The 22,511-nt window shown below is 42.7% G+C and overlaps 1 protein-coding gene across 1 annotated transcript in view; it reads right to left on the bottom strand.

Moving 5' to 3' along the window:
* Positions 1-22,511, bottom strand: part of LOC121569162 (bone morphogenetic protein 7-like) — a 40,172-nt gene that overhangs the window by 2,516 nt on the left and 15,145 nt on the right. Inside the window, exons 2-4 of the mRNA XM_041879845.1 lie at positions 12,021-12,213; positions 8,400-8,548; positions 7,773-7,967 (exon numbers count right to left, since the gene is read on the bottom strand). Coding sequence (XP_041735779.1) covers positions 7,773-7,967; positions 8,400-8,548; positions 12,021-12,213 — 537 coding nt within the window. The remainder of the gene's footprint in view (positions 1-7,772; positions 7,968-8,399; positions 8,549-12,020; positions 12,214-22,511) is intronic.

Genomic DNA, 22,511 nt, shown 5'->3' with positions numbered 1-22,511 from the left:
AGGACCTCCATTAAAGCCAACAGTGGGCAAACCATGCCAGGCTATATGGCATGCAGTCTGGGGCCCAGGTGGGCATCGGGGGTGGCAGAGAGAACCATCTCTTTGTTTGTGTGTGTGTGTGTGTCAAAGTAATGGGGGACAGGGACGAGTCACTCACAGACCCCCTCCTGCCCTGTCTGTTCCCCCCTGGAGACCAGGACCCAGTCATTACACCAGTTTATTTAGTTAGCTAGGTGTGGAGTGTTGAGTTGAACTAACTCACTGCCCTTACTGTACCGTCCTATGACCAAGTGGCTCCACTCTCCAATTTATCAATGCAAGCGAGCGATCTACACAGTGCAGGCTCTTACCAGGCCGTCAAAATGAACGCTTTTATTTGTTTTGTTTTCAGCGGACCCACTCAGCCGTCGTTATTAGAGAGCCATAATCTGGATTCATAACCATAATGACATTATGATGTAATTACTAATTAGATTGAATTCACATAAACAGAACAAGCCCAGACACGTGTGCCTGCTCCCAATGACGACACAAGGCGAGCAAAGAGAGAGAGAGAGAGAGTTGCCCTGAAACACGGCAATTAAAAATAGCCGCCACTCGCTTCCCATTGGAACTGGAAAGACTTCAACATAAGTGCAGCAGTCCCCTGACTGGGGGGTTAACTCAAGCCGAGGCGGAAAATAGAAAAGGTGGCATCTGGTCACAAGGGCAGGGTTGAGAGGTCATCCCGGCTGTTACCGTCGGAGACACTCAGGTGTTTCCTGTGTTCTTTCCTGTGTGTTCTCTGGGTGTCAGCTGATGGTTTGTGTCGATATGGGGGCGATAGAGGAGGGGTGTAGCTACAGTATCTGTCCTAACGCAGGACAGGGCTGCCATAGCCTCTGGGTCAACCTGCCTGCCTAGCCTGTTAGCCCCCGGGACGGTCTGGGTTCCCCTCGGCTGTGCCTCTGCAAGGTAAATATTTACAGAGATAAATCCGCCTCTCACTGAGGCCCTGGAGCCGGTCTCGAGAGGGTACTTAACCCCTGTCCCCTGGGGCTAGTGTTCCTCTCACATGGCGAGGTGTGACCTGCCTGCCTCCACAGACACAGGCCCCGATGGCCCTGCTTTACGGCCCAGAAATTCAGCTCCCAGCCAAATCACAGGGTGGGGACCGTGTCACTGAAACTCCCTCCCTGCCCTGGGCAGCTGCTTTAACAAGCACCCTGGTACAGTTTGACATGTAGCAGGACAATGTCTGAAAGGGCTAAGGGGACCAGAGGACTGGGGTGACCAGGTGGAAAAGTTCTGAAGGTTGAATACACACACACACTAAAGTAAATAAATACACCATGCTCTGAGACATACTTTCTGTAAGTGTATACGTGCATGAAAGCACACACACAGATACATTCTAACAGACAGGAATACACACATACACCTTGTTTCAGTTGCATCTCTCTGTCTTTATAACCATCAGTATTTACAGTCAAGGGGCTGTTAAACAGAAATAAAGCTGATATTTACTGTGGACTTTCATTGAGTGAGTGTAAAGGCCAGATTATTGGCACCCATAAACCACCTCTCTCCTTCCTGCCTGTAAAATGTAATGCCACCACAGCTACTGCTGATCCCAAGGGGCTTTCATACACTTCTAACCTGAAAAACCTGGCCTCCTTATTACCATAGACTACAGTTCAAAAGGGCCTTAAAACAGTTGGGCTAAAGGTGCTGAACTGCACACAGTAATTCCATGGTTTATTCCTGAACCCCCCCCCCAAAAAAAACTGAAGCCATTTTAAAACACTGCCCCTTTTTACAGTAGCAATTACACAAGCCGCTGTGCCTGTCGAGAGGCGGTGATGGAACGCTGGGCTAATAGGCCGCGGCATTCCCAAAATAACAGGGTTTTCCTAACAAGAGAGAGAGAGAGAGAATGGGCTAGCTTCTTCAAACTCCCATGAAGACTTAAAAGAGAATGTGACTGTTGTCTGTCTGTGTCCATGTAGTTTTTTTTCTCCCTCCCTCCCTCACTCCCTCTTCTACTGAAGTTTATCTTTCTTCCTGTCTTTCATCAGGGAGGTTATTAAACCCTCTGCAGAGCTCGCCAATGTCTAATTACACCAACAGTAAACAAAGGGAGACTGGAGGAGGAGAGGCAGAGATGAAAACACACAGCTGGACAGCGCCGTGTTATTAGAATTCTTTAAGCAATACTGTTAACTTGGTCAGTCTTTTAGCGAGCGGCTAATGACTGGCCTGGGTAATGACAGGTCTGGGACAGGTCGTTAAAGGGCCAAGCCCGGCTTCCATTACCGCCCCAAACCCCAAATTACCTTTAAAGGTGTCATACTGTTCTTTAAAGGTGTAGTACTGTTCTTTAAAGGTGTAGTACAGTTCTTTAAAGGTGTCGTACTGTCCTTTAAAGGTGTCGTACTGTTCTTTTTCTCTCTCGTTTCCAAGCGTACAGTTACAGTACAAACTTCCCCTCTCAAAGGAACTCAGTATGTATGTTACACTTAGGTGTGATTTTGTTTGTCGGATAGGGTTTTCTTCTGCTGAGTGGCGCAGCGGTCTAAGGCACTGCATCTCAGTGCTTGAGGCGTCACTACAGACCCCCTGGATCGATTCCAGGCTGTATCACAACCGGCCGAGATTGGGAGTCCCATAGGGCGGCGCACAATTGGCCCAGCGTCGTCCGGGTTTGGCCGGTGTAGGCCGTCATTGTAAATAAGAATTTGTTCTTAACTGACTTGCCTAGTTAAATAAAGGTAAAATAAAATAAAAAATAAAATTGTAGGCTTATTGTTTAGCATATAGGACACCTATATGATGAGCCCATGGTTATTTGCCAATATTCATACTAGCATACCACTTAGAATGAAGCAATGTATTGGGTATGTATTTTAAGTGGTATGCTAGTGTGGATGTTGGAACAGAGCCCATGACTTGGCTGTGGCTGTGTGTTGTCTTCTTAAGCATTATGCATACTATTATTCTGGTGTGTAGCTACATTGATTTGTTTATATGAATTGTAAACTGTAAAGACGGGGCGATGGTGGTCCCATCAGATGCTAAACAATGAGGCACTGTCCCTATTTGTTTCTCCCTCAGAGCAGCACAGAAGAAGGATGCTCCCTTTATCCATCTATCCTTCTTCTCTTCCTCAGAGCCTGTGAAGTGAGTGAGTGATGCGGTATTGGAACCACATGCCTTGCAAGTCCGCCTGATCATCGCCACTTGCTGTCACAAGGGCCTCGCAACTTCCTGCGCAGGATCTAAATATTTACGCTCCAGACATCCCAAGTGGCGAGGCCGAGGGATTGATGTTTTGGGTTACATAAAGTCCTATCCTTCAGGACACGTTGGTTCAACAGATTGTCCTCATTAGCTTGAGCACCAGCACACTGGTCTGGGTCTGGGAGCCTGCTCTGTTCTGTTCTCCCCTGTCCTGCTCTGTTCTGTTCTGAGGGGTTTTATCTGATCGACACTGCACTACTGAGAAGAGAATGGCCATAATGTCACGTCTAGAACTCTAGACTCTACAGCAAAGCAGATATGGCAGATTCTGTACAGAATGATTGGTGTGATGAACCACTGAGATGGAACCACAAACGAATAACTTCAGACTCCTGGTTAAATAAAGATGAACTATGATGTGTTCCAGAAACGGGAAAAAAAACAGTAGAGCTCCGATTAACATAATCCAACAACACCTCTAGCCTTTGGATGGTATCGCCATCAAAACAGATGACGTGAAACTGAGGAAGTGAGGGAAATCACTTGAGCTGCTATTGTAACGTCGACGGTTACGAAGCTGAGTAGCTGACCCCGTGGCCCTAGCCATAAGGGCTTAATATTAGCCCGGGCCTCATCCGTCAAATTAGTGCTGGGATCAGGCCGATATTAGCCACAAAGCCCTCTGAATCACAGCTCTTCCTGCTGTAAAAGCACTGGGATCCCCCCTCACAGGGACAGCTTTATGTTCAGCAAAGGCTAACGTTATGCTAGTGTTATGACGGAGCCAGGGGATGATGGCTGACGGGTAGCCGGATTAGAGCCTAATTTAATTTGCCTGCATACCTGTTCATAACATCAGCCGCTATGTATGAAGCGGGGGCAGAGGGCAGGTACTGTAAAGTGCACTCTCGAATGATGAGTTCATGCATCTAGGGGTAGTTTCCCTCTCTCTGTCTCTTTATTTGTTTTAGATGTCCCCATCAATGACAGCACACCTCACCATATTACACAAATCCGGTGCTTCGAGAGCTTCCCTGCTCGGCTTGCAGATGTTTGAATATTGTCTTGTGCTTTGTGTGAGTGTGAAGTGTGATGTTGTGGGGTAGTTGTACGGTGCAGTTGGGTTTGATTCAAATCAAATTGTTTTGGTCGCATACACAGTTAGCGGATGTTATTGCAGATGTAGCAAAATACTTGTGATCAAAGCTCCAGCAGTGCAGTAATATTCAACAATTCACAACAATACACACATATCTAAAAGTAAAATAAATATCTAAATATTAGGATGAGCAATGTTGGAGTCTGGAGTACAAATATATACAGTGCATTCGGAAAGTATTCAGACCCCTTGACCTTTTCCAAATTCTGTTACGTTACAGCCTTATTCTAAAATTGATTAAATTGTTTTTTTCCTCATCAATCTACATTTACATTGACATTTTAGTCATTTAGCAGACGCTCTTATCCAGAGCAACTTACATTTAGTGAGTGCATACATTTTTCATACTGGCCCCCCGTGGGAATCGAACCCACAACCCTGGTGTTGCAAGCGCCATGCTCTACCAACTGAGCTACAGGAGGCCTATCTACACACAATACCCCATATTGACAAAGCAAAAACTGGTTTTTAGAAATTTTCTCAAATGTATTAATAAAAAACTTAAATATCACATTTACATACACTACCGTTCAAAAGTTTGGGGTCACTTTGAAATGTCCTTGTTTTCAAAAGAAAATGATTTTTTTTGTCCATTAAAATAACAGAAATACAGTGTAGACATTGTTAATGTTGTAAATGACTATTGTAGCTGAAAATGGCTGATTTTTAATGGAATATCTACATAGGCGAACAGAGGCCCATTATCAGCAACCATCAGTCCTGTGTTCCAATGGCACGTTGTGTTTGCTAATCCAAGTTTATCATTTTAAAAGGCTAATTGATCATTAGAAAACCCTTTTGCAATTATGTTAGCACAGCTGAAAACTGTTGTGCTGATTAAAGAAGCAATAAAACTGGCCTTCTTGAAACTAGTTGAGTATCTGGAGCATCAGCAATTGTGGGTTCGATTACAGGTTCAAAATGGCCAGAAACAAATAACCTTCTTCTTTCTATTCTGGTTAGAGCCAGTTTGCGCAGTTCTGTGAAGGGAGTAGTACACCGCGTTTTATGAGATCTTCAGTTTCTTGGCAATTACTCGCATGGAATAGCCATAATTTCTCAGAACAAGAATAGACTGACGAGTTTCAGAAGAGAGTTTTTTGTTTCTGGCCATTTTAAGCCTGTAATCGAACCCACAATTGCTGATGCTCCAGATACTCAACTAGTCTCAAGGCGGCCAGTTTTATTGCTTCTTTAATCAGCACAACAGTTTTCAGCTGTGCTAACATAATTGCAAAAGGGTTTTCTAATGATCAATTAGCCTTTTAAAATGTAAACTTGGATTAGCAAACACAACGTGCCATTGGAACACAGGACTGATGGTTGCTGATAATGGGCCTCTGTACGCCTATGTAGATATTCCATTATAAATCAGCCGTTTCCAGCTACAATAGCCATTTACAACATTAACAATGTCTACACTGTATTTCTGATCAATTTGATGTTATTTTAATGGACAAAAAAATTGCTTTTCTTTTGAAAAAAGAAAGTATTCAGACCCTTTACTCAGTACTTTGTCGAAGCACCTTTGGCAGCGATTACAGCATTGAGTCTTCTTGGGTATGACGCTACAAGCTTGGCACACCTGTATTTGGGCAGTTTCTCAGATTATTCTCTGCAGATCCTCTCAAGCTTTGTCAGTTTGGATGGGGAGCGTCTCTCCAGAGATGTTCGCTCCGGCTGGGCCACTCAAGGACATTCAGAGACTTGTCCCGAACCCACCCCTGCGTTGTCTAGGTTGTGTGCTTAGGGTCTTTGTCCTGTTGGAAGGTGAACCTTCGACCCAGTCTGAGGTCCTGAGCGCTCTGGAGCAGGTTCTCATCAAGGATCTCTCTGTACTTTGCTCCGTTCGTCTTTCCCTCGATCCTGATTAGTTTCCTAGTCCCTGCCACTGAAAAACATCCCCACAGCATGATGCTGCCACCATCATGCTTCACCGTAGGGATGGTGTCAGGTTTCCTCCAGACGTGACGCTTCGCATTCAGGCCAAATAGTTCAATTTTTGTTTCATCAGACCAGAGAATCTTGTTTCTCATCGTCTGAGAGTCCTTCAGGTGCATTTTGGCAAACTCCAAGCGGGCTGTCATGTGCCTTTTACTGAGGAGTGGCTTCCATCTGGCTACTCTACCATAAAGGCCTGATTGGTGGAGGGCTACAGAGATGGTTGTCCTTCTGGAAAGTTCTCCCATCTCCACAGAGGAACTCTGGAGCTCTGTCAGAGTGACCATCGGGTTCTTGGTCACCTCCTTGACCAACGCCCTTCTCCCCCGATTGCTCAGTTTGGCTGGGCGGCCAGCTCTAGGAAGATTCTTGGTGGTTCCAAACTTCTTCCATTTAAGAATGATGGAGGCCACTGTGTTCTTGGGGACCTTCAATGCTGCAGAAATGTTTTGGTACCCTTCCCCAGATCTGTTCCTCGACACAATCCTGTCTCAGAGCTCTACGGACAATTCCTTCAACCTCATGGCTTGGTTTTTGCTCTGACATGCACTGTCAACTGTGGGAACTTATATAGACAGGTGTGTGCCTTTCCAAATCATATCCAATCAATTGAATTTACCACAGGTGGACTCCAATCAAGTTGTAGAAACATCTCAAGGATGATCAATGGAAACAGGATGCACCTGAGCTCAATTTCGAGTCTCATAGCAAAGGGTCTGAATACTGGTTAAATGCGGTGGTTCACGCTTTCAGTTTTGCGCGAATGCTGCCATCTATCCACGGTTTTTGGTTTGGGCAGGTTTCAGTCACCGTGTCAGCGTATACGTCAATGTTATTCTCAGAGGCAACCCGGAACATATCCCTGTCCGCGTGATCAAAACAATCTTGAAGCATGGATTCCTATTGGTCAGACCAGCGTTGAATAGACCTTAGCACGGGTGTGTCCTGTTTGAGTTTCTGCCTATAGGAAGGGAGGAGCAGAATGGAGTCGTTATCTAATTTGCCGAAGGGGGGGGGGAGGGCCTTTTATCCATCCCGAAAGGGACATTAACAATGGTGGAGAGTTTTTGAAGCACGAGTACTACGGGCAATGTGTTGATAGAATTTCGGTAGCATTTTCCTCAAATTTGCTTTGTTAAAGTCCCCAGCTACAATATTGATTGATTTTCTAACAGTGAATAATATGTACAAATCCAAAGCAACTTTCCACGTACTGAATTGAGCAAACAAGTAAAACAAAGCAAAACCCAATCCTCACACTGTTATACACTATTCACACTACTGAGCTGTAATGAACTAGCATGGTTACGGATCCACCATAATTGCTGGAACCACGCTGGAAACGACAATGTAAAAAAAAGATATCCAAGCCAGCACAGTACGGTTTGTGTCGGCACTCGGCACGATAGAATGAAAAGGGTTTAACTGGGTGTTAGTCAGACTATGGACCCACCTGCTGGGCTTGGGCCCCTGGAGCCTCCTTCCTGGGGCTGGGTGGGGCGGTTGCGGTTCTTGTTGCGCTTGTTGGTGGAGCGGGCGGTGCGGATGTGCACCTCGCTGACTTTGAAGAAGGCCACCATGAAGGGCTGCTTCTCCAGCGCTCCGTCACGCCCAACTAGCCCCGCCTCCTTGGAGCTAATGCTCCGCCCTATTTTCCAGAGGGGCCAGCCGTCAATCACTTGGACACACTGAATGGGCTACAGTTTACTGAGCATAGCATACCTGGAAGAGTATCATACACCCTACTGATATATTCGTGAAAAATGTCTGTATTTTTCCTTTGATGGATGTCGAGTGTCCATTAAGTGGTCTAAAAAAGCCACACTATTATTGCCCACTATTGTTAACATTTCAAGATGAAAATTCTAAAGTTAGTTAGCATGTTTCCAATGCTAGCTGTTAGCATTTGTTTCTAATGTTAGCGTTAGCATATGTTTCTAATGTTATCCATTAGCATGTTTCCAATGTTAGCTGTTAGCATGTTTCCAGTGTTAGCTGTTAGCATGTTTCCAATGTTAGCTGTTTTCATGTTTCCAATGTTAGCTGTTATCATATGTTTCTAATTTAGCATGGTGCTCACCGCTGCTGGTCTCCACTCTGATCTGGAGGCCCATGTTGTTGTGGGGACTCATCACCCACAGGTTACTGGTGGCTGTGATGTCAAACTCCAGCCAGCCCTCCTCGGCTGCCCACAGCCTGCTAGACTCCAGCAGGAACAGGTCTGCTTCCCTGGGGGCACAGGTCACAACAAGCAGCCATGACTGAGGGGCAGCTAGCAGGTTTCCCATCTTTAGAGAAGTATACAAATGTACATCAAAGACCGGTACACTAACATAACAGATACTGTAGCATGTCAGTATGACTTTCACGTGTTCTTACAGCTTACATTCAGGGATTTTGGCACTATACACTAAGAACATGCTCCCTAGCTAATTCCTATTCTGTAAACATGAGTAAGATGTCTTCTGACCTCAATGGGACTTCCTGGTTAAATAAAATATGTCAAATACATTTTTGGTATGGTTGTGATTGCCAATTTCTGCACATCAAGAGTCTATGGGACACTTGACTTGACTTTGTAATAATATATTATATTATATTATCCAAAGCAACTTACAGTAGTGCGTGTATACATTTTCGTACGAGTGGCCCCAGCAGGAATCAAACCCATGATCATGAAGTTGCAAGCACCATGTTCTACCAACTCAGCCACACAGGACAATTTTTTTACATTGTGTAACATTTCTCTACTTCGTAACATCACCCCACCACCACCACTCCCCTGCCCTGCCCCACTGTAGCTAGGTCTCAGGTGCAAAAGACAACAACAACCCAATGAAAGAGAGAGAGAAGGAGAGAAAAGAGGTCTGTCACATCCCCATTACTGTAAAGAGAGTGCAAGGCTGCCGGGCCCTCCCAAGGCCACACATCAAAGCCCCACAAACTCCCAGGTGTTCCCGGAATGCCCCTGCAGTCATGCATCGGCAGCCCCTTGTTATTGCTCATTAATGAGAGTGTTTCTGAGGGCTTCCATATGAGGCCGTTCCCAATGCCCCCCTCGAGGTAGTTCACACGTTTGGCACAGCGTGGGTCCGGTGGGTCGGTGCTGACTCATTTTGATCGAGGCAGCCATTTTAAAGCCCGTGGACTGGCAGGGGGTCCATCTGGGAGCCACAGGGGGATGTGGCACTAAAGCTCTACTGTAAAGCCTCTTATTGACTGCTTAAATGAACTGGAATAATAAGGTCATATGTCAACGTTTTGTGTTTTTTGGTTCCACTAAATCTCCTTTACTGGCCCTGTCAAATTAATGCAGTTAAAAATGCACCATATCGGGCTGTTGTTTAGACGGCTTGTCCTGTTCTAACGTACATTCAGTTTTAGACTGGTGACAAGACTTGGAAACAAAATAATTACGTCACAGTTCTCAAGAACACCATGCTAAATATGTACTGATTTATTGGGTGTTGTTGAGAGAGAATGTGGACCTATGTAGTAATGTTATTTAGTAAGGAAATAAACACATACCAGTGCATATTAACCTGCCATTTTTTGCACTGACTAAGGCCACATTCTTTGCAATCAACACATTATCTGCAAGACCTTGCATTCCTTGCGTACTGCCAAACAAACCACCCCAATCAAGTGAATACTGTAGTATAATTCTACAGCTTATCATTATTGCTGAGGGTCACAACAGAAGCCTCTTAACTGGAAACAAGGGAGGAGTGGAAAACCCCAGAGTTTGAAGACCGCCTGCTGACTTCAGATTTCAGAGGCAAGTTTTGCATGACTTTAAGAACAACTACCAGAGACATTACTGTCGCAAATTAATCCTTATGCAAGGATTTATATTTTTTTCCTATCTTGTGGCTTTTATGAAACTTCAGCCCTACTTGTGCGCTTATTAAAGATTAGGAGCTATAATCAAAGCAATTACAACTTCCAAGACTTGAACAACTTGCAAATTAATCTGTTTGTCAGCAAATGTGTTTTGCCAAGTATTTAGGATTTGCAAGCACAAAGCAAGTTTCTCGGAGAGCCCACGAACCAAACTATATAATTTGCTTCAAAGTAAAACCTTGTCCTACAATAATTGGAGATATATGGCCCCTTTAATCTCCAAATATCAAAACGATTAAATAAAAAGGCTTTGCCTGTGGGCAGCAGAGCACAAACCGTCTATTGTAAAGATAAAGGAATGTGGCAAACAAGTACCTCATGATAGACATAGAAACGCTTTGAGAAAAAGAAGAATCCAGCAAAAATGTAAAAAAGAACAACTGTCTTTACAACTTTAATTGAATTGAGGACTTGTAGACAACCATAAACGTACACGGCAAATGTAATAATCCAACTGCATCACTACACATGAGGAGGAAAACAGAGAAGAGACGCCCATTTTACAAAGCCATGGGACAAACATTTTGGGACATATTATGCAACTCTTTGTGGCTTTTGAAAAGTGCCTCAATGAACAACTGCATAATCTTACATCGTCTCCCATTGGTCAATGTTTAAAAAATATATATACCCTCCAGCTATCTCATTGGCCGTTGTCTCTGCGTGGGACGTCTCTCCCAGCAGCCACAATGTAAATGTTTGGCCTGTGTTGGCCTTGCTACTCTTTTTAGGACTCTACTAAAGACAAGCTATTTCAGTAAGGTGTTGTGGTCATGCCTCATTCTACAGAAAATACATGCCAGAAAACCAGATCTGGAAGTCTGTCTTCCACAGCGACAGAGAGAGGAGCCTTGGCTAAATTCACCAACATTTACATTTTAGTCATTTAGCAGACGCTCTTATCCAGAGCGACTTACAGTTAGTGAATACATATATATATATTTTTTTCATACTGGTCCCCCGGGGGAATTGAACCCACAACCCTGGCGTTGCAAACGCCATGCTCTATCAACTGAGCTACATCCCTGCCGGCCATTCCCTCCCCTACCCTGGACAACGCTGGGCCAATTGTGCGCTGCCCATGAGTCTCCCAGTCGCGGACGGCTGCGACAGAGCCTGGATTCGAACCAGGATCTCTAGTGGCACAGCTAGCACTGCGATGCAGTGCCTTAGACCACTGCGCCACTCAGGAGACACCAACACCCTATCAATCCCCAGGCCAGGAGAGGATGCTGCCTACGCTACACTAACGTGTAATCAATGGCTGGAGATGTGCATGTAGCTAAGCCCTCCCTTTGCATACAGTATACTTTTCCCCTCATCTGGACAAGCTCAGGATTGACTAAGAGGACGGCGTAGCAGGAGGTTGAGAATGGGATGGTCTCATCATATCTCAGTGTTCACTTAGTCTTAGGGTCAGGTATTATAATGTATTGTTCATGTCATCCCAGTGTCAGACAGCTCATTGGGAGCATAACCAAATGGGGACTAGAGAGAGGATTCCATAGAGGTCCGTCCGTGTTTTATGGAGGATTTTGCCTCAGCAGCCCTTTCGAATACTATACTTCTATACCTCAAATGTATGTGATAACATTTCATCGCTGCAGCACTTTCAACCAGTACAACTGACAACAAGCTAGCCCTGATATAAAGTAAACCCATGTATATAACAATAGCAAGCACCAAGCTATTTGACTGTGAAAAGGGCATGATGATATGATCATATTTTCACCAGATTTACATATTCTAAAGACTGGACTGTGAGTGAATGCAGGGTGTATCGGTGTGTCTGTGTTACCTGTTGGGGTGCTCCTGTACCACTTGGTAGACGTTGAGCAGGAGGGTCTCGTTGCGGAAGGTCCGGCTCACACACTCCTTGTAGAGGCGGAACTCGGAAGCGGTGACGGCCTCTCCCTCAGGGATCTGGGACAGGTTGAACTTGAACTCCTTGTGGTGCAGTCTGTGTGGCGACATCTCTCTATCGGCCTCCACTATCAAACACACACAGGGCAGAGACACAGGTTAGAGCCATACACACATACTGTAAATCAGATCATTGGTACAACATAATTGGTTAGACCTGGCTGAGACATGCAACAGTCAAACCTAGGAATTCAAATTAACAGGAGAGATAGCTGAACGCAGGACGAATTTTGATGTATCTTGTATCCCTCCGCACCCATTAGTTTACAATGTAAAATTAATCTTAACAGTCTTCATTTACATAGAAGCATAGTATTGGGTTTCATATTGCAAAGTCTGCGTATGTAAACATTTCTAACTTTATTTGAGTTGTCTAAATAATTGAGGCCAAACACAAAATAATTATGTACTGATGGAAAAGCTGACCAACTATACAGTTCCAGTTTTCTAGATTTTATAAATATTCCCCTGACTTGATGGGGATTTACTCTGTGAATGGCCGTGGGATGTTAACATGTAACTCAGCTAGCATAACAAACAGGGCTTGACTTGAAGAGGCCACACAGGGATAGTAAAAACGGTTTTTAATAGTAAAAAAGGACTTCCGCCTGTTATACTGTACATGCAGTTAGTTACTTAGGCGTTCAATGTATTTCTATGCAGTTGAGTGGTCAATGGCTATATCTCATTCACAGACACAGCACTGAGGTACACCATAAAAGGGTTTCAAAGCATCACATGTGATTTATGCATATGGACTAATAGGGCTGTGGCTTACAGCTTCCTTAAATAAATTCCCTGTTATTGTCTGAAGTGAAAACCCATGATTTCAGGGCTGTAAACTCAGTCTGTGTTCCAACGACCACTTCAGAGGCTACAAATGACAAAAATCAACTATTGCCTCCCAACAGTCTTTCAACTGCAACATGCGTTGCAATAATAATGCGTTCCCCAGGGAATTGGTTCCCATTTCGCTCTGGGACTTCCCCACAGTTCAATAGCACACAGAGAGAGAGAGAGGGATAGAGATAGAGCAAGAAGCAAGAAGCACAGTGATCCCCCCTGCACACTGATGGCATTCCTGCCACTAACCATGCTCAGTCTCACACAGACACACACACACACAATGACCACACACACACACACACACAATCACCATCACCCCTGTAGTTCCCAGGACTGGCTCCACTGCCTGTGTGTTTCCCGCCACATAAGTACAAGTCCAGTCGGGATGGAGTGTCCTGTCCCGCTCTCTCGTTCTGATTGGATTTCCATGCAGCGTTCCCTTGTGACGTGCAGACACACAGCCCACACTTCCGCCGCGCCAGCCCTCCCCAACAAATCTGAGGAGTAAATTAAATGGTACAGCAGGGACGTGGAGCGAGGGGGAGGGCCAAGCGAGGTACTATAAGGAGGTTCAGTACTACATTATGGAGGCTACACAAAGAGACTTCCCTGTGGGACAGTAGCTTTTCTCCTAGAGACATTAGGGAGTCACTTCCCCCATCTCCCCTCTTCAAACAGGGGTCAAGGGTCCCTCTTGGCATATGTGTTTCCAATTAGGGAGGAGAGACACTTTGGAGGGTCTCACAGGGAATAGGGGACAGTACGCTGTGGGACCCCTGTTCCCATCCAACCACTGAGGCTTCAATTGACTGACTAACCTTGGCCAGTCCGCCCCTGGTAAGACAGCAGTAAAGCTCAATGACGAGCAGCCCCCTGGAGACCCTGAGACACACACACACAGATACACACTGCTTTAGGGGTTTACCAGAGCTTACCCCCTTCGAGACTAACACACCCCTACACAATCGCCTTCAGAATCTACCGGAGCTCAACCCCTCACACACACACACACACACACACACAAACACACACACACACACTCGTCCCAGAGCACAACATGGAGGATGAGGGAGCGCGAGGACGTGGAGGAAGATGCGCCTCACTTCACCTCAGGTCTCATTTGCAGCCAGCCAGGACTCACAAGGCCAGGACCCCACTTAAGCCTTCCGCTGGCGCCTAGCCGAACTCAGCTAAGCGAACCGAAGGAGTGTGCTCGCATACTCCCTTAAAAGACCGTAGCTTGAAAAATGAGAAAAAAGCATAAATAGTACTGTTTGTCCATCTTGAGACGCCATAGCCACTTCTTCAAAATAGTCAGAATTAATTTAAGGTAACTCAAGAAATATGTAATTCATTGTGATGTTTTTGCCGTGGAGATCTTAGTAGCACAATTTTACGTCTAACTAAGATGTTTGGTTACATCTAACTAAGATGTTAAGGAAATCACGAATATCATGGATATATTGGAACTAGTGGATATATGGAGGCTTAAATATCCTGACCTAGTGAGATATACATGGCAGAGGCTCAATCAAGCTTGTTGTCTTGATTACTTTCTTATGTCATTCTCTCTGGCACCAAAATTTTATTGTTCATAGGGGACAGAATGTGGTCGGACCACGTGGGTGAGGATATTGGAAATTTAATCAAAGCCTATTGGATGATAACTTGTTTTTAACTAGGACAAAATAATCTATAACTGACTTTTTCTGACATAACATAGGTACAGTAAATCCCTTTATTGTATGGGACTTTAGAATATGCCTTTAGAGGCCATGCAATTCAGTTCTCATCTCTAAAATAAAAGCAATTTAGGTCAAGAGAGTCCATATTAACAAAGGAAATGGAAGGACTAACAGTACAGATAGATAGCAATAAAAACTTTACCATAGAGGCTCAGAAAAAGTTAGAGGAAAAACAAAAAGAAATGGAGGAACTTATTCAAGAAAGATTAAGTGTAATATATTATAAAAATAAAGCGAACTGGATGGAATATGGGGAAAAATGCACCAAATTATTTTTTTAACTTCAACATATACAGTGGGGAAAAAAAGTATTTAGTCAGCCACCAATTGTGCAAGTTCTCCCACTTAAAACGATGAGAGAGGCCTGTAATTTTCATCATAGGTACACGTCAACTATGACAGACAAATTGAGAAAAGAAATTCCAGAAAATCACATTGTAGGATTTTTAATGAATTTATTTGCAAATTATGGTGGAAAATAAGTATTTGGTCACCTACAAACAAGCAAGATTTCTGGCTCTCACAGACCTGTAACTTCTTCTTTAAGAGGCTCCTCTGTCCTCCACTTGTTACCTGTATTAATGGCACCTGTTTTAACTTGTTATCAGTATAAAATACACCTGTCCACAACCTCAAACAGTCACACGCCAAACTCCACTATGGCCAAGACCAAAGAGCTGTCAAAGGACACCAGAAACAAAATTGTAGACCTGCACCAGGCTGGGAAGACTGAATCTGCAATAGGTAAGCAGCTTGGTTTGAAGAAATCAACTGTGGGAGCAATTATTAGGAAATGGAAGACATACAAGACCATTGATAATCTCCCTCGATCTGGGGCTCCACGCAAGATCTCACCCCGTGGGGTCAAAATGATCACAAGAACGGTGAGCAAAAATCCCAGAACCACACGGGGGGACCTAGTGAATGACCTGCAGAGAGCTGGGACCAAAGTAACAAAGCCTACCATCAGTAACACACTACGCCGCCAGGGACTCAAATCCTGCAGTGCCAGACGTGTCCCCCTGCTTAAGCCAGTACATGTCTAGGCCCGTCTGAAGTTTGCTAGAGTGCATTTGGAAGATCCAGAAGAGGATTGGGAGAATGTCATATGGTCAGATGAAACCAAAATAGAACTTTTTGGTGAAAACTCAACTCGTCGTGTTTGGAGGACAAAGAATGCTGAGTTGCATCCAAAGAACACCATACCTACTGTGAAGCATGGGGGTGGAAACATCATGCTTTGGGGCTGTTTTTCTGCAAAGGGACCAGGACGACTGATCCGTGTAAAGGAAAGAATGAATGGGGCCATGTATCGTGAGATTTTGAGTGAAAACCTCATCAGCAAGGGCATTGAAGATGAAACGTGGCTGGGTCTTTCAGCATGACAATGATCCCAAACACACCGCCCGGGCAACGAAGGAGTGGCTTCGTAAGAAGCATTTCAAGGTCCTGGAGTGGCCTAGCCAGTCTCCAGATCTCAACCCCATAGAAAATCTTTGGAGGGAGTTGAATGTCTGTGTTGCCCAGCGACAGCCCCAAAACATCACTGCTCTTTGGGAGATCTGCATGGAGGAATGGGCCAAAATACCAGCAACAGTGTGTGAAAACCTTGTGAAGACTTACAGAAAACATTTGACCTGTGTCATTGCCAACAAAGGGTATATAACAAAGTATTGAGAAACTTTTGTTATTGACCAAATACTTATTTTCCACCATAATTTGCAAATAAATTCATTAAAAATCCTACAATGTGATTTTCTGGATTTTTTTTTCTCATTTTGTCTGTCATAGTTGACGTGTACCTATGATGAAAATTACAGGCCTCTCATCTTTTTAAGTGGGAGAACTTGCACAATTGGTGGCTGACTAAATACTTTTTTCCCCCACTGTAAATGCTACCAAAAATAATTTACTAAAACGTGTTACAAATGACGGAGTCACCCATGATTCACCAAACTATATTTTGAAATAGGAAGTAAAGTACTTTAAGAATATGTTTTCGTTTCAGGTCTCCTCCATCTCCACTAACCGAAGCTAATTGTATAGATTTTTTTTCTATTAATAATGTAAAATTAACAACTGTACAGAAAGACTCATGTGAAGGCCAAATTACAGAGGAGGAACTTGATGCAATTAAAGCCTTTAAGTCCAGGAAAACTACAGGGCTTGATGGCATACCAGTGGAGGTATACCAAACCTTTTTTGATATACTCAGAGGACCATTATTAGCATGTTTTAACCACTCCTATATAAATGGTAAATTATCAGACACTCAACAAGAAGGTCTGATTTAATTGTTACTGAAACAGGATCCAAGTGGTAAATATAAAGATCCAGTCCATTAAAAAAATTTGAGGCCTTTTGCACTTCAGTGTAAAAAATCCTAGCAAATAAAATCCTAGCATAATGCTTAACGCATAGAATAAAAAAGGTGTTGTCGGATATTTTTCATCCTAATCAGACAGGTTTTTTACATGGACGATACATGTGGTCCTCTGTAGCTCAATTGGTAGAGCATGGCACTTGTAACGCCAGGGTAGTGGGTTCGATCCCTGGGACCACCCATACGTAAAAATGTATGCACACATGACTGTAAGTCGCTTTGGATAAAAGCGTCTGCTAAATGGCATATTATTATTATTATATTATTGGAGATAATATAAGACAAGTACTGGAAACAATAGAACACTGAAAAATCTGGGAAACCAGGCCTGGTATTCATAGCTGACTTTGAAAAGGCCTTTGATAAATAACGACTGGAGTTTTAATATGCCTGGAATATTTCAATTTCGAAGAATCTCTTATAAAATGGGTTAAAGTTATGTATGGTAACCCTATGTGTAAAATAGTAAATAATGGCTACTTCTCAGAAAGTTTTAAACTGTCAAGAGGAGTAAAACAAGGTTGTCCACTATCGGCATCTCTATTTATTATTGCCATTGAAATGTTAGCTGTTAAAATCAGAGCCAACAATAATATTAAGGGGTTAGAAATCCAGGGCTTGAAAACAAAGGTGTCATTGTACGCTGATGATTCATGTTTTCTTTTAAATCCACAATTTGGATCCCTCCACAGCCTCATAGAGGATCTAGATACCTTTTCTAACATCTCTGGATTAAAACCAAATTATGATAAGTGTACTATATTCCGTATTGGATCACTAAAAAATACAACTTTTACATTACTGTGTAGTTCACCAATAAAATGGTCTGACGGGGATGTGGACATACTCAGTATACATATCCTGAAAGAAAGAAATGATCTCACTCCAATACATTTTCATAGAAAGTTAGCAAAAATTGCTACCATGAAAAGGAAAATACCTGTCTATTTATGGAAGAATCACCCTGATTAATTCAGTCATATCCTAGTTTACCTATTTGCTTATGGTCTTGCCTGCACTTAGAAACCTGTTTTTTTATTTTTATTATATGAGCCAAACATATTCCATTTTATTTGGAATGGCAAGCCAGACAAAATTAAAAAGTGCCTATTTATAAAATGTATATGAATTCGGAGGGCAGAAATGATTAAATATTAAAGCATTAGACCTTTGACTAAAAGCGTCAGTCATACAAAAGTTATACTTAAATCCGAACTGGTTCTCTAGCAAATTAGTAAGAATGTCTCACCCCATGTTCAAGAATGGCCTTTTCCCCTTTATTCTGATTACAACCTCTCACTTTCGGTTACTTGAAAACGAAATAATCTCCAAAATATAGTTATTTTTAAAACAAGCCATAGAAAGTTGGTTGCAATTTAAGTTTAATCCACCAGAAAAGACAGAACAAATAATACAACAAATATTGTGGTTAAACTCAAATATACTAATTGATAAAAAAAAACATTATAAAAATTAAAAATAAAAGTATAATCTTTGTAAATTATATCATAAATAGGACTAGTGGAGTTATGTCACACAAGCAGCTAACAAAAATATATGGAAATGTCTGCTCTACCCAAAATTACAACCAACTACTTGCAGCATTACCACAAAAATACAAAAATACAAAAAAAAAGCCCTGCATTAAAGACCAAAATTGGCTAAATTAAAATTGATAAATAAAAAAATATACCAGTTTAATTTAAGGACCAAAAAATTGACAGCTGTACCATATAGATTGCAAAATAGTTAGGAAGAGATTTTCGATGTACCAATTCCATGGCACATGGTTTATGAACTGATACGCAAAACCAACGCCGGATTCAAAACTTAGAATTTTTCAATTTAAATTATTATACAAAATTCTTGCTACCAATAGAATGTTATATATATGGAGGCTACAGCCTTCCCAGCTCTGCATATTTTGTTGAGAAGAGACAGAGTCCTTAGATCATTTATTTTGGTACTATCCATATGTAGCTTGTTTTTGGTCACTGGTCCAGGAATGCAACATTTACCTGGAGCTAACACTGCAGATAGCAATCCTGGGTGATTTGAAAAGTCATAGTCAATCGATCAATAATATAATAATAGTTTTAGCAAAAATGTTTATCTTTAATTTACAATCTGTAGAAACTATGAGAATAGAAAGGTTCAGAACTTTTGTGAAGCATCACAGCACAGTTGAAAAATATATGGCAAATAGAAATCCAATATGGGTGGTGTTAAGAGATAGATGGGAGGAGCTGAATGGAGCTGAAGGGTGGGACTAATAACAACAAGATAACAAATGTAAAATATACTGTGTCTGTAGAATGTATATAGGTTCAGAACTTTTGTGAAACAGCACAGTTAAAAATATATGGCAAATAGAAGTCAAACTGGATGGACATCAGAAATAGATGGGAGAGGTTGAGGGTAGAGGAAGGACAGGACTAAAAACAAACTAAATATAAACTAAAATAGACTGTGTCCGTAAAATGTATATAGTGTGTACAAGCTGGAAGTAGAAGCCTAAGTGTTGTTGTTCATTAGTTTACTCCAATTAGGGGAGGGGTGGTAGGGTTAGCGGAAAATAATAAAGGAAAATATATTTTTAAAAGATATGTATACACACTACAAGTCAAAAGTTTGGACACACCTACTCAATCAAGGGTTTTTCTTTATATGTACTATTTTTTACATTGTAGAATAATAGTGAAGACATCAAAACTATGAAATAACACATATGGAATCATAGAGTAAACAAAAAAGCTTTAAACAAATAAAAATATATTTTATATTTGAGATTCTTCAAATAGCCACCCTTTGCCTTGATGACAGTTTTGCACATTCTTGGCATTCTCTCAACCAGCTTCACCTGCAATGTTTTTCCAACAGTCTTGAAGGAGTTTCCACATATGCTGAGCACTTGTTGGCTGATTTTCCTTCACTCTGCCGTCCGACTCATCCCAAACCATCTCAATTGGGTTGAGGTCGGTGGATTGTGGAGGCCAGGACAACTGATGCAGCACTCCATCGATGTGTGAAGGACGATGTGTGATGGTGTGGGGGAGCTTTGCTGGTGACACTGTCTGTGATTTATTTAGAATTCAAGGTACACTTAACCAGCATGGCTACGACAACATTCTGCCGCAAAACGTCATCCCATCTTGTTTGCACTTAGTGGGACTATCATTTGTTTTTCAACAGGACAATGACCCAAACACACCTCCAGGCTGTGTAAGGGCTATTTGACCAAGAAGGAGAGTGATGGAGTACTGCATCAGATGACCTGGCCTCCACAATCCCCCGACCTCAACCCAATTGAGATGGTTTGGGATGAGTTGGACCGCAGAGTGAAGGAAAATCAGCCAACAAGTGCTCAGCATATGTGGGAACTCCTTCAAGATTGTCGGAAACGCATTCCAGGTGAAGCTGGTTGAGAGAATGCCAAGAGTGTGCAAAGCCTGTCATCAAGGCAAAGGGTGGCTACTTTGAAGAATCTAAAATATATTTTGATTTGTTTAACACTTTTTTGGTTACTACATGATTCCATATGTGTTATTTCATAGTTTTGATGTCTTCACTATTATTCTACAATGTAGAAAATAGTAAAAATAAAGAAAAACCCTGGAATGAGTAGGTGTCCAAACGTTTGACTGGTACTGTTTACAGTGAGGGAAAAAAGTATTTGATCCCCTGCTGATTTTGTACGTTTGCCCACAGACAAAGAAATTATCAGTCTATACTTTTAATGGTAGGTTTATTTGAACAGTGAGAGACAGAATAACAACAAAAAAATCCAGAAAAACGCATGTCAAAAATGTTATAAAATGATTTGCATTTTAATGAGGGAAATAAGTATTTGACCCCTCTGCAAAACATGACATAGTACTTGGTGGCAAAACCCTTGTTGGCAATCACAGAGGTCAGAAATTTCTTGTAGTTGGCCACCAGGTTCTCATCTCAGGAGGGATTTTGTCCCACTCCTCTTTGCAGATCTTCTCCAGGTCTTCTCCAAGGTTTCGAGCCTGACGTTTGGCAACTCAAACCTTCAGCTCCCTCCACAGATTTTCTATGGGATTAAGGTCTGGAGACTGGCTAGGCCACTCCAGGACCTTAATGTGCTTCTTCTTGAGCCACTCCTTTGTTGCCTTGGCCGTGTGTTTTGGGTCATTGTCATGCTGGAATACCCATCCACGACCCATTTTCAATGCCCTGGCTGAGGGAAGGAGGTTCTCACCCAAGATTTGACGGTATATGGCCCCGTCCATCGTCCCTTTGATGCGTTGAAGTTGTCCTGTCCCCTTAGCAGAAAAACACCCCCAAAGCATAATGTTTCCACCTCCATGTTTGACGGTGGGGATGGTGTTCTTGGGGTCATAGGCAGCATTCCTCCTCCTCCAAACACGGCGAGTTGAGTTGATGCCAAAGAGCTCAATTTTGGTCTCATCTGACCACAACAATTTCACCCAATTCTCCTCTGAATCATTCAGATGTTCATTGGCAAACTTCAGACTGGCCTGTATATGTGCTTTCTTGAGCAGGGGGACCTTGCGGGCGCTGCAGGATTTCAGTCCTTTACGGCGTAGTGTGTTACCAATTGTTTTCTTGGTGACTATGGTCCCAGCTGCCTTGAGATCATTGACAAGATCCTCCCGTGTAGTTCTGGGCTGATTCCTCACCGTTCTCATGATCATTGCAACTCCACGAGGTGAGATCTTGCATGGAGCCCCAGGACGAGGAAGATTGACAGTTCTTTTATGTTTCTTCCATTTGCGAATAATCGCACAAACTGTTGTCACCTTCTCACCAAGCTGCTTGGCAATGGTCTTGTAGCCCATTCCAGCCTTGTGTAGGTCTACAATCTTGTCCCTGACATCCTTGGAGAGCTTTTTGGTCTTGGCCATGGTGGAGAGTTTGGAATTTGATTGATTGATTGCTTCTGTGGACAGGTGTATTTTATACAGGTAACAAGCTGAGATTAGGAGCACTCCCTTTAAGAGTGTGCTCCTAATCTTAGCTCGTTACCTGTATAAAAGACACCTGGGAGCCAGAAATCTTTCTGATTGAGAGGGGGTCAAATAATGATTTCCCTCATTAAAATGCAAATCAATTTATAACATTTTTGGCATGCGTTTTTCTGGATTTTTTGGTTGTTATTCTCTCTCTCACTGTTCAAATAAACCTACCATTAAAATTATAGACTGATCATTTCTTTGTCAGTGGGCAAACGTATAAAATCAGCAGGGGATCAAATACTTTTTTCCCCTCACTGTATATATACAGTTGAAGTCGGAAGTTTACATACACCTCAGCCTAATACATTTAAACTCAGTTTTTCACAATTCTTGACATTTAATCCTAGTAAATATTCCCTGTTTTAGGTCAGTTAGGATCACCACTTTAT

Source organism: Coregonus clupeaformis, chromosome 7 (assembly GCF_020615455.1).
Source record: "Coregonus clupeaformis isolate EN_2021a chromosome 7, ASM2061545v1, whole genome shotgun sequence".
Classification (NCBI taxonomy): Eukaryota; Metazoa; Chordata; class Actinopteri; order Salmoniformes; family Salmonidae; genus Coregonus; species Coregonus clupeaformis.
Note: the sequence above shows the minus strand (reverse complement) of the source record. Positions and strands in the feature narration are given on the sequence as shown.